The sequence below is a fragment of the Capra hircus genome, unplaced genomic scaffold, assembly GCF_001704415.2.
Source record: "Capra hircus breed San Clemente unplaced genomic scaffold, ASM170441v1, whole genome shotgun sequence".
Lineage (NCBI taxonomy): Eukaryota > Metazoa > Chordata > Mammalia > Artiodactyla > Bovidae > Capra > Capra hircus.
In genome coordinates this window covers 36,737-54,085 of record NW_017189538.1, presented here as the reverse complement: position 1 = coordinate 54,085, position 17,349 = coordinate 36,737, and the positions used below count along the sequence as shown (strand labels likewise).

Below are 17,349 nucleotides of genomic sequence, written 5' to 3'. Positions count from 1 at the left end.
CATTGCCAGAGACCCAGTTTCCCCATCTGGATTTCATTGGAGTGATCTGGATTTCATCAAGCAACAGGACACTGATCCTAAATGATCCACCAGACACTCTAACATAGGCATGTTTAAAATACATCCTTCCCCCGAAAAATAACTGCTAAAATATGATGAGTTGGAGTTACTCTATGTGCAGTACTTAAAAGTAATAAAAATGCATTTCTTTTAAAGTCCCACAAAAACTGTGCAATGTCAAATTAATGATGAAAATCAATCCACAAACTCTTTTCTTGCACACCTCATTGTGTGACGGCATTGCTGAGATTTCCAATCATCTGGGAAAGGATATTATATTTTGATGAGCTGCACCAGGTGCTAACTATATGGCAGGATTTTGTCTTTGAATCTTAGGGAGGCCCTCCTGGGTAAAGAAGGGTGAGGGAAGGGCTAGGGGCATGTTTATTGTTAACAAATCATTATTGTCTACCTAAGTTCAAGAATCAGAGCAAGTAGATTGAAAAAGAAGAAGTATCAGGTATATAGGGAGTGTAGAAAATATGATTAGGAAATGAGAAACAGAGATACGTACCTATATTTCTACCCATATGTATTAAATTGTGCTCTTGGTAAATTGTGACTTCTTCGAGGCTTAGAGAGTAAAAACTAAATGCAGAGAGCATACGCACAGGCAGTAAATATACACACAAATGTCATAACTACAGTTTGGAATAACTCCAACTCTCCCCTTTCCCCCAAGGGCATCACTATCCAGGGTCTGCAAAGGCCAAATAGCTGTTTGGCTTCCAATCTGATTTTTTTGCTAAGAAATCAGAGAAGTCGGTTTCAATTTTAATAATATATTCTCCCAACCTCTATCTAACAGAAAGGCACTTGTGTTTCTGCCCCTTCTTAAAGTGAATTTTGTGTTTGGTGAAAGGTAATAGATTGGCAGCACTGGAAAAGGAATTACTGTATTCCCAGAACAGGTATAACCAGGCAGTGACACTATGAAATTTCTCTCTGCCTTTGGGGAACATTAGAGTACTATTCAGGAAGTCACTACTATGGTGTGCTGTGCTGAACTCAATGGTATCCTAGTGGGATGAAGGAATTAACAAAGCACTTGAAGGGCCTGACTTAAGGCCATTCATTTATTCATTCAACATTGTGGAGTGCTTACCATGTACCTGGTGCTAGGAGAAGACTTTTTCAAATATTATATCATTTAATCTGCATAATAACCCTGTGGAGGAGAGAATATTCTTGCTTTACAGAGATGGTTCAGAGAATGATTTGTCCAAGTTGCTCCTGCAAGCACTAGCTCCAACTTTGTCTGACCCCAAGTGCAGCGTTCTCCCTGACCTCCGTGCTGTGGAGGCTACAAATGAGATGGACGAGACATATGGCCAAATAATGTGATGCAGAGCAGAATGTAATCTGTGCTGTGTGAGTGGTCCTGGTGGTTACAGAGCAATAAAATGATCTACCCCAGGTCAAATCAAGAATCGTTAGTACAGCAACTTAGGATTCATATTTTTTAAGCCTTCTTCAATTTGGGGATTTGGGGTTTGGTTTGGTTTGGTTTGGTTTGGGCTTCCCTGGTGGCTCAGAGGTTAAAGCATCTGCCTGGAACGCAGGAGACCCAGGTTCGATCCCTGGGGCGGGAAGATCCCCTGAAGAAGGAAATGGCAACCCACTCCAGTACCCTTGCCTAGAGAATCCCATGGAGGGAGGAGCCTGGTAGGCTACAGTCCATGGGGTTGCAAAGAGTCAGGACTGAGCGACTTCACTTGGTTTGGTTTTGGTTTGTTTGTTTTGTCTCAGCTCTCCAAACCAGCCTGCCTCTCCACCCACCCCACCCCCTGCACAGATAATATATACTTTGCTTCCTAGGGCCTCAGGCCTTTCAGAATGAGGAAAGCCAAAGAGCACTGGGGTTTAGTGAAAAGAGCACTAGATTTGAATTTGAATTAGTATTCTAATTCTAGCTCTGAGGAGTCACTCTAGGCTGGTAAGGCTCTTTAATTCTGGATGACTCATTCCCCACCCCGCCATATGAATGAGGATGGTTTACTTCAAAGAGGTAAGGAGATAAGTAATAATAAACCAAAAATAGTGCACAGCCCTTTTTGTTTCCAAGGTGACATATAATTGATAAGCAGAATTACTTACAACAAGGCATATTAGAAGGAGATGCCAGTTAGAATCTGTGTTTCTCTATAATGGACTCAGCAATGAGAGAAAAGATACCCCTATAAAATATTTTTTAAAACTACGTCTTGAAAATTAAAAAAGCAAAAACAATGTGCAGGTTGTGTGTTTGGGAAGGTCAAGGGTTTAGAGGTTTGAGGTTGGCTTGTTTGTTTTTATTTTGTAGCTTTGGGTGTTCCGTTTGTTATATGCTGAAGATGTTAATAGAATCAGTACAGCTTGTCTGATGCTAAAAGCAGAGAGACTTATAGGAAATTAAATGTCTTCTAAGAGGCACCTATGTCCCCGAACAAAGTGACTTATCATCCTCACCACAGGGAGCCCACCACCCCAGTTCCCTGCATCCTTGAACAATTTGTAAAAGATATTCAGGAATCATCAAGGCATTTACCATATGATGCTTTACCCACCCCACCCCCAACCCCCACAGGTTGAGTTTTTGCAGAATGAATATCTGCAGTGCCTGAGTTGAGAGAGGATTGAGGGAATTTAGAGGAAACAATACCTGTGAAAAGTTGACGAGCTTCCATTTGGGACTGAGTAGTGATTCTTCCCTGGTGGCTTAGAGGGTAAAGCGTCTGCCTGCAATGCAGGAGACCTGGGTTCGATCCCTGGGTCAGGAGGATCCCCTGGAGAAGGAAATGGCACCCCACTCCAGTACTCTTGCCTGGAAAATCCCACAGACAGAGAAGCCTGGTAGACTACAGTCCATGGGATTGCAAAGAGTCCGACACAACTGAGCGACTTCACTTAGTGATTCTTTAATGTAATCGCTCCTCTGAATCCCATCCAATGCAATAGGTTTAAAATGTTTATTATAGAAAGGGTGTTGCTGTTGTTGTTGTTCAGTCACTCAGTCATGTCCAACTCTTTGCCACCCCATGGACTGCAGCACGCCAGGCTTCCCTGTCCTTCACCGTCTCCCAGAGCTTGCTCAAACTCATGTCCATTGTCGGTGATACCATCCAACCATCTTATCTTCTGTGATCCCCTTCTCCTCATGCCTTCTGTCTTTCCCAGCATCAGGGTTTTTTCCAGTGAGTCAGCTCTTCGTATGAGGTAGCCAAAGTATTGGAGCTTCATCTTCAGCATCAGTCCTTCCAATGAATATTCAGGGTTGATTTGCTTTAGGATTGACTGGTTTGATCTCCTTTCAGTCCAAGGGACTCTCAAGTGTCTCTTGAACTTTGGAAGCTCATCATGTTAATAGCAAATATTTTTCTCTTCTTTCCCTCTACTTCCTGTCCTTGGTTTTTCAACTTTGAATTCCTCATTTCTTTAATTTCTGTTGAGGAAGTCTCTAGAGGGTACTTAAGATGCTTATTGGAATATATAAAGATGATAAGGCTGGTCTAGGCTGGTTTGCAAGCGAAAAAGTCAGGAGACAAATCTACTGGGAAGGTGCACCCATTAGAGGTCTGGCTATAGAGGGCCAAGTTTGGGTTACTAAATCTATCACCAGCATTGATTAAGAGTAGCTGTCACACCATCTCTCTGGCATCCCATTGTTCTGAGAGGAATGTTTTAGAACTTTAAGTATTTTAAAACAAACAAAGCAAAACCAGGTTCCACCCCTGGTATTAGAGGTAAAGTGGCACCAGTGAATGATCCCAAAGGCACTCCATAGAAGGTATGATCTACCCTGATGGAACAAAAGAAAAGGGGATAATGCTACAATTTGGTTCTTGGGCTTTTCCTCTTATCTAAAAGCATCATTAACGCCATCACCTCTGGCTTTTATCAACCTCCAGCACCAACCACCTTCCCCAGACTGATGCATGTAGAAACAGCTGCCACAGCCTCTCTTCCTCATTTGCATAGCTTTGTCTAAAAAGCAGACTGCTCAATACTGAGGAATCAGGTTTCTCATTAAGAAAATTGCATTTTAAATGAATATCTTATGTGTTTATAGGGAAGTAACTAATGTAGTATAATGAGATGCCTGTCTTCTCCCTCCTATCTGGGTAATGATTTTATGCTTTCCCAAAACCTAAAATTAATGATTTGCAGTGTAGTAGATAGTATTGTTACAGTGGTTAGGTAAACTTTCCCCAAAGCAATCTGGGATGATATGTCATTCATTTATTCATTTAATATTTATTGAATGCCTCCCATATATATAAAGTACTGAGTCTAAGCTCAAGGAAGCTGGTGGAAATTTGAAAATTATAGATACACAGAGAGATATACATATGTATTCACATTCATACACATTCTAATAAAATGAAATGTGAAAAGTTATAAGAACCATAAGAAATAAACTGCGATGGGTACTCAAAGGGAGAAAATACTTCAGAAAAGGGCTTAATTGAAGAGATAACATTTGATCTGGTTTCTAAAGGGTAGCTAATTACTGTACCTTTACAAAGTGTGTAAATGTGTATGTGTTTATGAAATCTGAGTCAACTTTAAATGTACAAGATTGCAGGGAAGAGCTCTATGCAGAGGGTACAACAAGATCAAAGTCAGAAAAGGCTGAGCTCTACACAGAACAGCAGTAGTCTAGTTTTCTGGGCTGTGAAGTGCATGAGAGGGACAATTTGCAAAGAAGATTGGAAAAGTGGGTGAGAACCACTTTGTGCAGGAGCTGGAATTCTTAGCAATGAAAATTTGTACCATGTTCTGTAAGCATTTGGGGAATTGCCAAAGGTTTTAGAATGAGGGTATAGTATAATTAGAACTTGCTCAGGAAGGCCAACACTAAAAAAATAATAATGCAATGCCTGCTACTGCTGTTATACAAGACAGCGTGTGAAGTGGCTGGCACGAGCACGTGAGGCACAGTAAAATATGGAAGTTGGGATGTGGTAGAGATTGAGAACCTGGACTTGTGCCAGGAGGCCTGGGTTCAAAAGCCAGCTCTGATATTTAATAGCTATGGATCTTCTACAGATTACTTAAACTTTCTATGATGCTGTTTCCCCATCTATAGAATAGGATTAATGATAATGGCTTTTATAAATTGTTTTGAGAGTCAAATGAGCTAATACATATAAATACATAGACTAGTGCTCAGTTTTTAATAAAGTACTTAGTAAGGGTTCAGTTCAGTTCAGTCGCTCAGTCGTGTCCGACTCTTTGCAGCCCCATGAATTGCAGCACGCCAGGCCTCCCTGTCCATCATCTCCCGGAGTTCACTCAGACTCACGTCCATCGAGTCCATGATGCCATCCAGCCATCTCATCCTCAGTCGTCCCCTTCTGCTCCTGCCCCCAATCCCTCCCAGCATCAGAGTCTTTTCCAATGAGTCAGCTCTTCGCATGAGGTGGCCAAAGTACTGGAGTTTCAGCTTTAGCATCAGTCCTTCAAAAGAACAATCAGGGTTGATCTCCTTCAGAATGGACTGGTTGGATCTCCTTGCAGTCCAAGGGACTCTCAAGAGTCTTCTCCAACACCACAGTTCAAAAGCATCAATTCTTCGGCCCTCAGCCTTCTTCACAGTCCAACTCTCACATCCATACATGACCACTGGAAAAACCATAGCCTTGACTAGACGGACCTTAGTTGGCAAAGTAATGTCTCTGCTTTTCAATATGCTATCTAGGTAGCCAATAAGTAGACAAATTTGGTGATGAAGAAAACAGGATGAAGAGATGGACAACTTGTAACCTAAAGGAACTGAATCAGTAGGAAGGCAGAGACTAAAGATGTGAAAGATCTCATTGGTGATACGTGGCTCTTAGAGCAACTGGAAATAGGATCTAGTGCCCAGCTGGTGAAATTAGCCTCAAGAAAGAGAAGGAATATGAGGGAAGACATTTTCAGGTAAAGAAAAGAGGTAGAAGAAGGCATTTATTAGACATAGCTTTGACTAGCTTACTCAAGCATGAGGCAGAAAAAGTTTGATCTGAAAAGATATATATCAAACTTTTTCTGATCCTTGACCTAGGTGATTGAAACTATGTGTAATCAATCAGGAATTACCTTTGGAGAGGGAGTAAAGATGGGGGAAAAGAGATTTTTTTTCCCCTTTTATTTGATAGACTTTAATGTTTGATTTTTTTAACATGAAGAATTTACTTTCAGGATAATTGTATTTTAAAAAATTAGACTAGATGCTGCAAGAAATGTAGTTGTTTACCAATTGGAGGTAAAGCAAATAGTTGCCAAGCTGCACAGAGGGAGTGGCACACATTAATCACTCAATAAATGTTTATGGAATTTATTAAGTTGGAGTTGTAACATAAGCTGTAGAAGATGAAATTGGTTTGATTTCTCAGCTTTCTCCAGCAGAACAGAGCTGAAGATTCTGACAGTGTGATTTATCCAAAGGCTAAAGATTAATAAGGCTAAAATGACAAACATGTTAGGGAATTAAGTATGTTTAAAATGACAGATAATATTCTCCAAAACAAGTAGTGAAGCATGCGTGAGGACAAAAGGTGGGCTGACGGATGTTGAAAATATAAGAAAAACTAGGACACAGGAGTTACAATGAGAATAAAGAGTAAGTTCAATGGAGGAAACATGGAAGGATGGCAAATTGTACACAGAAAAGGTAGTTCAGAGTCTTAGATGTGAAGCAGTTCCAAGTGCTTCCTTATCAGGCTCCAAAGCATGACTATGCCCAGGGATAAGGCAAGCAGAGTGCAGGAGGACATCACTATTACTCAAAAGATGAAGAAACTGTAATGTCAGAGAACTAGGAGGGTCACAGTGGAAAGCAGCATCTCTCTCTTATTCAATGTAGTAAACTCATTGCCCAACCTAGTGTGTGGCAAATAGGCATTGAATTAACATTTCTTGAATGAATGAATGAATGACTAAGGTAGCACTTATCATGGTTATTTGTTTTCCTGTCTTCCTTACTGGACCAGGAACTCTTAGAGTCTTGCTTGTTTCTTTATCTCTAGTGCCCAGAATAGGGAGGAGTAGGTACTTGAATCAAGATTTGAGTGAGTGAATGAATATTGAACTGCAGAGAATGATAGCAAGGAAATGAAAAGACAGAAAAATTGTGAACCAGATACCAAAGTCCTCAAGGAAGTTGAAAAGAATACATTACAGGTCTATAGATAAGAACTTTGATAGTATTTGCGTAGTATAAGCAAATGACATTGACCTTAAAAGAGGAGAGACTGATGAGAGGGAGGAAAACACAATTTGGAAGTTAAAAATAAGGAATATACCAATTTCTGTCCTTGTGTTCCCTGTGAATTCTGGAAGAATGGGCAATGTGTTTTCTTCTTTGACCCCCACCACAACCAATCTGTCACCTAACCCTTTCAATTTTTCTCCAAATTTACCTCACTATGCTTCCGGTTGCTCTTGTGCCCAGAATGCTTTAAGACCCTTTTTGCCAACATCTTTACCTCCAGTCTTCCTCTCTTTGGCCTTGCATGCAACAGCAAAAATCAAAGTTCTTAGTAAGCATTAGTTTTGAATAGCATCAGTACTGGTATCAGACTTCAGTGTTTCCCATTTGAGCATCAAACCAAAGGAAAACTTCCAATTTTCAGTTTGAGTGTCCACCATGTAGTTCTCTCACATAAGGTGAGCTGTCCTCATTTCTAGTTGCTTTGACGTTTACACTGTGAACAAAATACCCCACCTTTTTCAAAGCTTCTAATTACCCTTTTCTCTACCCATCTAAAGCCCTGAGGACTCATTTTAAAAAGAATTCTCATTTTCCCTTCCTGGCTGCTATTGAAACAACTCTCCCAGTAACAGCTGCCTTCCTTTATCCTTTCTTCTTCCCTAGTACCAAACACTCAGGACTGATACCAACATTCATATGCTTTTCTTGTGTGACAGTGTGTATTGCCCAATTGATTCTGCCATAGGAGTATCTCCCAAATCCAACTCTTCCCTCTGAGCCTTCCTGCCACTGACTTGGATGGTGGCAAAAACCTCCTGATAACCTTCACTTTATCCTGCACTATAATCAGAGGATCTTTTAAAAATGTAAATTTAATCATGCCTTGTGCATATGGCATATGTGTGCATGCACACACACAATGTTTGAGACATTTCACACCTTTTAATGAATTCTTTTTTTATTGAAGTATAGTGATTTACAATGTTGTGTTACTTTCTGATGTATAGCAAAGTGATTCAGTTATATACTTGTTTGTGTGTGTCTGCTAATCCCAAACTCCTACTTTATCCTTCCCTTACCCATTTTCCTCTTTGGTAACCTTAAATTTATTTTCTATGTCTGTGACTATTTTGTAACTAAATTCATTTGTGTTATATTTTAGATTCTACATATAACTGATATTATATGGTATTTGTCTTTGTCTGACTTACTTCACTTAGTGTGATAATCTCTAGGTCCATCCCTGTTGCTGCAAATGTCATGATTTCATTCTTTTTATGGGCAAGTAGTATTCCACTGTGTGTGTGTGTGTGTGTGTGTGTGTGTGTGTGTGTGTGTATACAAACACAGTATATACCATATTTTCTTTATCCATTCATCTGTCAATGGACATTTAGGTTGCTTCTATGTCTTGGCTCTTGCAAATAGTGCTGCTATTAACATTGGGGTGCATTTATTTTTTTTTGAAATAGAGTTTTCTCTGGATATATGCCCAGAAGTGGGATTGCTAGATTATAAGGTAGCTCTATTTTCAGTTTTTTAAGGAATATTCATATTGTTTTCCATAGTGGCTATACCAGTTTACATTCCCACCAACAATGTAGGAGAGTTCCCTTTTCTCCACACCCTCTCCAGCATTTGTTATTTGTAGACTTTTTTTAATTTGTAGACTTTTTAATGATGGCCATTCTGACCAGCATAAGGTAGTTTTGATTTGCATTTATCTTATAATTAGTGATGCTGAGCATCTTTTTACATGCCTATTGGCCCTCTGTATGTCTTTGGAAAAATGTGTATTCGGGTCTTCTGCCTATTTTTTGATTGGGTTGATTTTTTTGTTGTTATTATTGAGTTGTATGAGCTATTTGTGTATTTTGAAAATTAAGCCCCTGTCAGTCCATAACTTGCAAATATTTTCTCCCATTCTGTAGGTCGTCTTCGTTTTGCTTATGGTTTCCTTTGCTATGCAAAAGCTTATAAGTTTGACTCAGTTCCATTTGTTTATTTTTGCTTTTATTTCTATTGCCTTGGGAGACTGATCTAAGAAAATATTGGTACAATTTAGAGACATTTCATAGCCTTTAAGTAAAAATCCAAACATTAGCCTGCGTGGTCTATCTGGCCCTTTGTGCCCTAAATCATGTTTACCTCAACAGCTTCCTTCCACCACTCCCTGCTCCAAGCCTTCATGCAGTTCGTCCTCTAAACCTAGTCCCTTACCCATAATCCCCAAACCCTCCCTGCTTCCTTCCCCTACCTTCACCCCATGTGCCTGTAAATATTTCCTAGTCTTTTTTTTTTACTTATTTCAAGATAATCATAGATACATAGGAAGTTGTAACAAAATGCATAGACAAGCCCCATGCACTCTTCCTCCTGCCTCCTCCAATGTTGCCATCTTGCACAATTATAGTATAACATCAAAATCAAGACATTGACATTGGTACAATCTATACAGCATGTTAAGTCTTAACCAGTTATACATGTATTTGTGTGTGTGTAGCTCTCTGGGGTTGTATCACGTGTAGCTTTGCATAACCACAACCACTAGCACAATCACGGTATAGAACTGTACCATCACCACAAGGCTCTCATGCAACCCTTTTATAGCCACATTCATCCCTAACTCCTGGCAACCACTAATCTCTTCATCTCTCTAATTGTTGTTTCACCAATGGGATATAAGTGGAATCATGCTATACAGATTTTGAGATTGGTCTTATTCACCAAGCATCATTCCCTTGAGATCCATCCATGTTTTTTGTATGTATCAAGAATTTCTTTTTGTTGATTCACAATATTCCAGTGCTGTGAGTGTGCCACAGTTTGTTCACCATTCACTGGCTGAAGTACATTTGAGTTGTTTCCAGTTTGGGTAGCTAAAAATAAAGTTGCTATGAACATTCAGGTACACATTCTTATATGAAAATAAGTCTTAATTTATCTAGAATAAATGCCCAAGAGTGCAATTTTTAGATTTTATGGCAAGGCCATTTTATGTTTGTATATTTTTTGTTATACTTCATTGCTGCATGCAGGCTTTCTTCAGTTGCGGCGAGCAGAGGCTACTTTTCTTTGTGGTGCATGGGCTTCTCCTTGGGTTCTCTTGTTGCAGACCACAGGCTCTAGATACAGAGACTAGTTGCAGCATGCAGGCTCAGTAGTTGCAGCGTGCAGCTCTAGGGCACTTGGGCTTCAGCAGTTGTGACACACAGACTCAATAGTTGCAGTTTGCAGACTTAGTTGCTCCGTGGTACGTGAAATCTTCTCATTCCTGGATCAGAGATCAAACCCATGTACCCTGCATTGGCAGGCAGATTCTTATCCACTGCACCACGAGGGAAGCCCACAAATCCATTTTTAGTTTTGAGAAGAACTGCCAGACTATTTTCCAGAGTGGCTCTACCATTTTATATTCCCACCCAAAAGGTATGTGTGATCGAGTTTCTCCACATCTTCACCAGCAATAGATATTTTCACTGTTTTTCATTTTAGCCATCTTGTTGGTGGCTCATTGTATATCTTCTCTTGTGAGACCTCACAAGAGTTACTCTACCTCCTCTGTGCCATCTCTGATACTTCTTTTTTCATTGTGTTTTAATTATTTATTAACATAGTCCAAGTTGCCCCTCTGTTCTGAGCTACATGAAGATAAGAACTGTGTCATATTCATCTTTTTCTTTTCCTGCAGCATCTGGTACAGTTACATACTAGATACATAGAGGGCACTCAGTAAATGTGTGCAAAATGAGGGAATGCATGAAAATGAAAAAAAGCATTAGTCTTGCTTGCCTCCCCATCCTCCCCATCAAGCTATAAACCCTTTTAAAAACAGAAATCATGCCTCCCTCTGTATCTCCTGGCAGCAGCTAATAGGGTGCTCTGTATGTGTAGCTGCTCAACAAATGTTGGCTAACTATTCAGGTGGCTTATCTTCCCTCTGCACTCAGGAGATAAGCACATGAAAGAGAGAATAGGCCTGAGTATTTCTGTATTAAGGATCATATGTCATAAATTTTATAATATTCTTATATCTCCACAATCACTGAGTATTTGTCTACGTAGATGAGAAATCAAAACAAACTGGTCTTTTGAGTCAAAGAATGCCTCTGTAGCTGAGCAGTTTTCATTAGTTTTCAATGCCCTGGTTACGTATGAATTTTGGAGGACAGCATTTCATATCCCTGCATTCTTTTTGCAGTTTCAGAAGAATCTGGGATTTTTCTGTTTTTACTCCACTGGTATAATTTGACATGTTGATTATGAAGGGGTCATTAACTGCAACATTTTTATCACTTTTTGACTCTGCATTTTCTCAACTCTGATGTATGTTAATTTGCACTTGTTTGTATGTCTCTGTAAGAGTTACTTAAGCCCTCAAGGACTGGCATTTGTCTAGGAGCTAGATTGTAAGCCCCTTGAGAACAGGGACCTTATAACTCCTAGGAATGCATTCTGGACTTTGTCAACATTCAATTAATGATAATGCTAGAAGCCTGACTAAGGTCATCTGTCACAGTGATAACTTCCTTTTCATCTCTAAGGCTTCTGTCAAAAAAATCCAAAAAAGCTGTTAGGTTGATTTGATAGCATTGAATGATTCTACCCAAAATTATGTTCATTATTACCCACTACAGTTTGTTCTTTGGAGTGCTTTCAGATTTATAGTTTTGGATCAGTTGTTCCAGTTTCCTTCCCTATAATACCCTGGTTACATACAAATTGGAGGGGGGACTGTATTTCATAACCCAGAAGTCCTTTAGCCTAATAAAAAGTAAGCTGATAACATCTATGCTTTCAAAAAGAGTTTAATTCTCTTCACCAGCCCTCATTGATAAGTGGTGATAAACTCCAAGTATTTTAAAATCTTAAATTATCAGAAATAATCATTCATTCAGTATATTGTCCTATTTTCACAGATTGAAAATAGTGTAAATGTGTGCACTATGTCCTATGGCTGTTGAAATTAAATTAAGATGGATATTTAAAGGAAATCTGAGTTCTAAAATAGAAAAGCAAATTTGGCCCTTGGTGAGGATGGAGGTGGGGGAAATTTTTAGTATGTCAGGTTTATTGAGGTATAATTTACATGAAGTCTGATTTACCCCTTTTAGATGGAAAGTTTGATGAGTTGACAAGTTGCGTTTTTTCCGTTCACTATTTGCTGATTCAGCTATACCTCCAACTACCCTCACGACCAACCTTAGACCAAACAGACCTATCTTTTTCTGACATTTTATCTACTTTTCCTTTTCCACAGTGTACTAAAGGAAGTGTACATAGCCTTTAATCCCAAAGCAGTGGTCTTACAGCTGGGAGCTGATACAATAGCTGGGGATCCCATGTGCTCCTTTAACATGACTCCAGTGGGAATTGGCAAATGTCTTAAGTACATCCTTCAGTGGGAGTTGGCAACGCTCATCTTGGGAGGAGGTAAGTACGAAGGAAGGTCACCAAGAGAATTTGTTGACATTCTGCCATGTTTTGTCCATTGACACAGAGGAAAACTTGGTTTTCTTAGACTGAATAATACCAGGCTGCCCGTGGTCCACAAGCTTGAGTCAATGAATTCTGCCACCTTCACGGTTCAGCATAAGGAAGTACTCTGACACATTCTCCTCAGCCTGGCATGTGCATTGACTCCTTGGCACTCTGAAGTCTAAGTTTCCGTTCCTGAAGCAAAGGTGCTTTGGTTAAAGGTGACATCAAATCTTATTTAATGGACTTTGATCCATCTTCTCTCAGGATCACCTTTGATTCCCAGTTCTAATCATTATCTTTTGGAAACATACCACTAAAATTCTAACCCTACTCACATACAAGTAATAAACACATGAATTAATTGAATATCTAAGCTGAATTCAAGAACAACTTCTTCCCCACTAAAAAAGCATGGATTTGTTACAATAAAGCAAAATTGAGAGATCTAAAGCATCTCTTGGGCATTCTTACCTTCAAAGTATACTTATATTTTATAGTACTTAACCAACAGAAAGCTGGGTCTATTCAATAGAAGCATTTACACACTTGTGAAAGGGACCTTTCACAACCTGAACTACCTTTGATGGTGCTTTGCTTAGAATCTTCTATCTGGCACAATGTTTATTTTGTTAAATGAATAGATTAGTGTGTTAAAATAACATGGTCAAGCAGATTGAGCTTAAAGTGTATGTATTATGGAAGTGCTAATAGTTTGTTGTTTGTCAACCTGTTGTAAAAACCAAATTAAAGGAGATTGTGGGGAGGCCTTATGAAAATAAGTGAGAATTCAACACAAGTACACAAGCATGGTCCTTTGGCAGCCTCCAACCCTAGAGAGATTTAAATTAAAGGTGCTTACAAGAAGCAACTTCTTCTGAAAAGCTGGCAAGAAATGTATTAACTTCAACTCAGGGAAAAGATAAAATTGATAAGTACTGTGGACATATTACTTTCCTTGACAGCACTAAAGACAGTGATTATGATATAGGTAGGGCCAGGGGGGGAGAAAAAAAAGCCCTTTCCGCAACATACATCTGTGTGAATTCAACTTTTGTTTGAGGCTACAGCCTTTACTTTAGAACTTTCAAAGCCTCTTTGCTTTCTCAGCCCCAAGTCTTGGCTTCAGAATATATAGCTATTCTTCTGCAATATGTGTATTCCTGAAAATACCAGTGCATAAGTGGGAATTCTTGCAAATTATATTGTATGCAAGAAAGAACTTGCTACCTAAAACCTATAGGGATTCCTTTTGAAATCAAATAACCATACCCAATAAGCTGATCTAATAAATTCAGATTTTCCATGTTGGGAATGTTTAAAGGGATACCGGTATTATTTCACTTAAATTCTCAACCCCCAATAACACATAGACAATTGGCAGAGAGGGCCACATCCTCAAACTTCAGTGGACTCCAATGAAGCCAAAAAGATACATTGCAGAAGCCCCAGCATCCCGGACCTTACACGGAATAGAAAGGCTTAAGAAAAGGGTGGCCATATGTCTCCTTATACATGTTATTCCAGTATAATTATTAATAGTGTCCCTTTTTACTCTTAAAAATGTACTATTGTGGGTGATAAATGATATGGTCTCCCTACCTAAAATAGACCAGATTCTATTTCCCTCAGAATCCTCTGAGGTTAGGAAATTGTTCCATTTTATCCTTACACTCTTGGAATTTAGCTAAAGGCCAATGTTCTAGCCCTTGCATGGCAGAACACATCTATTCAGCACAAAACTATGCTGATTATTAGCCAGTATAATATGGCTGCTGGGTGACTGTGACAGGACCTGACGAGGTGGGTCAGAGCATCAATCAATAGTTCCCTTCCTCGTCTTATTCTCTTTGATCTCTGCCACTATGCCTGTGTTTTGCAGAGAAAAGGAATGCTGATATGAAAAGAAGGAAGTCTATTTCTGTCAGCATTTTCCTTTTCTCTTTCCTGGAGGATTCCAGGGCGGTACCTGCCAATAGGTTTAATATACAAATCACATCTAGCAGTCATTTTCTAGAATTGTTGCAAAATTCATCACAGAAACCTTTACTTTGAGTAGGTCGTCTCAAAAGATCCAGGTTTCTTGGTGGAATTGAGGAGCTTGGAGTCCTCTGGAGCACATTCATTCAGAGATGAGTCTTTTGATCTTTGTAGGCTTTGGGCTTCCCAGTTCCGCACTGTGCATGGTCTGATTGGTTCGCTTAGTCTGACTACTAAGTGGTTCGAAAATATCATGAAAGATGCATAGGTATAATTTTGCAAGTTAGAATTATCTTTTTAGCCCTTTTATTAAAACATTTTTCTCTCCTTCCTTACCCTCCTTTCCTCTCCTGCTGTTTTGTGACTATTCTTTCCTAACTTCACAATTCTTGATGGAGACAGGAGGCTATAACCTTGCCAACACGGCTCGATGCTGGACATACTTGACCGGGGTCATCCTAGGGAAAACACTATCCTCTGAGATCCCAGATCATGAGGTAAGTAAGGCTCTGACAGTCTTCTCTTCTTTAAGGGGAAGAGCTGAGTCATTCCACCTAATCAAAATCACGTCCTCACCACTCAATACTGTTTTGTTGAGAGACACTCCAATAACAATAACACACTGTCTTGGCAGAATAGTGGGCTCTTGTTCCAAAATATCCAAGACCTTCTGCCTTTTTTTTATAAGAGATCTCAAAGGCCAACCAACTTTAATTTCTCAATTAATTACAGAGACTGTGGGAAGGGGTCACCTGTTCATACAAAGAAATCTTTGGAATATGTGTATATTTTCATCCCCTAGTCTCAAAACAGAAGAGGTAATTTTTTTAAAATATAGAAACTGGGTTCTCCTCTATCTTAAAAATGTCCTATAGGCAGTATGTCGCACCTCTGTTCTTTGGTGGTAGTCCTGATCGCTCACTTTTCTTTGGCTGATGTAAAATTTAAAAAAAAACACACATAACCACTACCAAGACAGGTCTGGAATTTTTTTGACAATTAGTGGCACACAAAATTTGGGGCAGAACCATCCAAAATATGAAACATGTCATTTAAACTTTTGCTATTTTCTTTAGTTATATGAGATGGACTTTATGTTTTCCAAGCACAGATGTCTGTTCTTGTTTTCTCAAAAGAAGTATATGTAATAGAAAGTTCTCTGAGAACTACAAGTGTGCTGATCCCTTTATCTGAAAGTATACCCCTTTACTTCCCACCCACTCCATCACCTGGTGAGAAACTTGTTATCACAGATCAGGATGTGTAGCTGCAGGCTTTAGACTCTGACTTACAATAATGAATCAATGGCTGCCACCCCACCTTCTCAAGGCATCGCCCAAGGAGTCTAGATGGTACTTGGGTTATAGCATTTTGCTTCCTGCTCAATGCAGAAGCTGTATACTTGGGAGCATTATGCTTTTTTAGTTACTATTATTTTTTTTTAAATTAGAAACAAGTTAAACTAATTTTCCCCCAATTTTCTTCTACCCATAGATGAGGTATAATATGTATCTCAGAAAAACCACTCAGTGTGTCTAGAATCCAAAAAAAGGCACACTATAATTTGAGACAATTTACTGGTGTCAGGGTTAATAGAAGTCTCTTTTCGTTACTTGACTTACCTTTATTCTGTATTTGGAAGCTTTATGAAAGATAAAGGTAAGTGAACAAATTACATTTGTGAACAAGTGTAATCTCTGTTATTGCTGTAGGAATATCTCAGATTGCATTGTAATTTAAAGCACTGAAACTTCAAAAACTGATCAAGTTATGTCAAAAAAAAAGTTTTAAGCTGTGGAAGCCTGAATTGAGAATGAGTGTCCTGTTCCCACGAAAAAATGCAAATCTATAGATTCACCTATCTTAAAAGGTTGATAAAATTTTACTGAAGATGAATACTGCCTCTGGTACCTAGGAGATGCCTGGCTGAAAGTGGACTTGGCCTTCTAGATAGACATGTCCTATCTTTATACTGATATAGTCTGCCAGATTAAATGAGATATAATGTATGTCAAGTGCTTAACACAGTTCTTGGCTCAAAATAGGCATTTTTGAAATGCAAGTTTTCTCCTTCCTGTTTATATGCTCCTAACAACTTCTTATATCCAGACATTTATGACTGTCATTCATAAATTTGTCCAAACTCTTTCAAATCCCTTCTGTCATATCCTTCTGGTATAAGAGATGTGAGTCATCCAAGAGGGAACAGAGAAGAAAATTGAAATGACAGTCTTCCAGGTACAATAAGATAACATTTTAATGAAAATTGCCCCAAAAAAAGCCCACACAGTATAAAGGCATATATAAGTTTTCTGCCGCAATACACACTTGCACACAAATATCCTTTCAGTCCTCTATAATCAGATCAACAAATGGTGGCTCAAAACAACATTCACTGACCACCCGTTGTGTGCCAGGCACTATGCTAGGTGTCTTGAAAGAGACAAAGACACTAAGACCTCATCCCCTATCTCAAACAGCCTGAGATAAAGGGGAGTGTGAGTACTGGGGAGATATGTAAATACACAAATAGTTATATTACTAGACAAAATAAGAACCACAAGACTGTAGGAACAATGGCTATGGAGATGTGCATCAAATATAAAGGGGATACAAAGGAGTAAACAAAATACCCTGCCTTCCATGAGCTGAAAATG

At 39.1% G+C, this 17,349-nt stretch overlaps 1 protein-coding gene and 1 non-coding gene across 2 annotated transcripts in view; both read left to right on the top strand.

The window, feature by feature from the left end:
• Positions 1 to 15,901, top strand: part of LOC108633221 (histone deacetylase 8-like) — a gene marked incomplete at its 5' end in the record, with an annotated part of 33,728 nt that extends 17,827 nt beyond the window's left edge. Inside the window, 2 exon segments of the mRNA XM_018044427.1 lie at positions 12,495 to 12,667; positions 15,095 to 15,901. Of these exon segments, the coding sequence (XP_017899916.1) occupies positions 12,495 to 12,667; positions 15,095 to 15,567 (646 nt within the window).
• On the top strand, positions 1,581 to 1,652 carry TRNAS-GGA. The gene has a single exon. It is a non-coding gene; the product is annotated as a tRNA-Ser (tRNA).
• Positions 15,902 to 17,349: the final 1,448 nt, after the last annotated feature.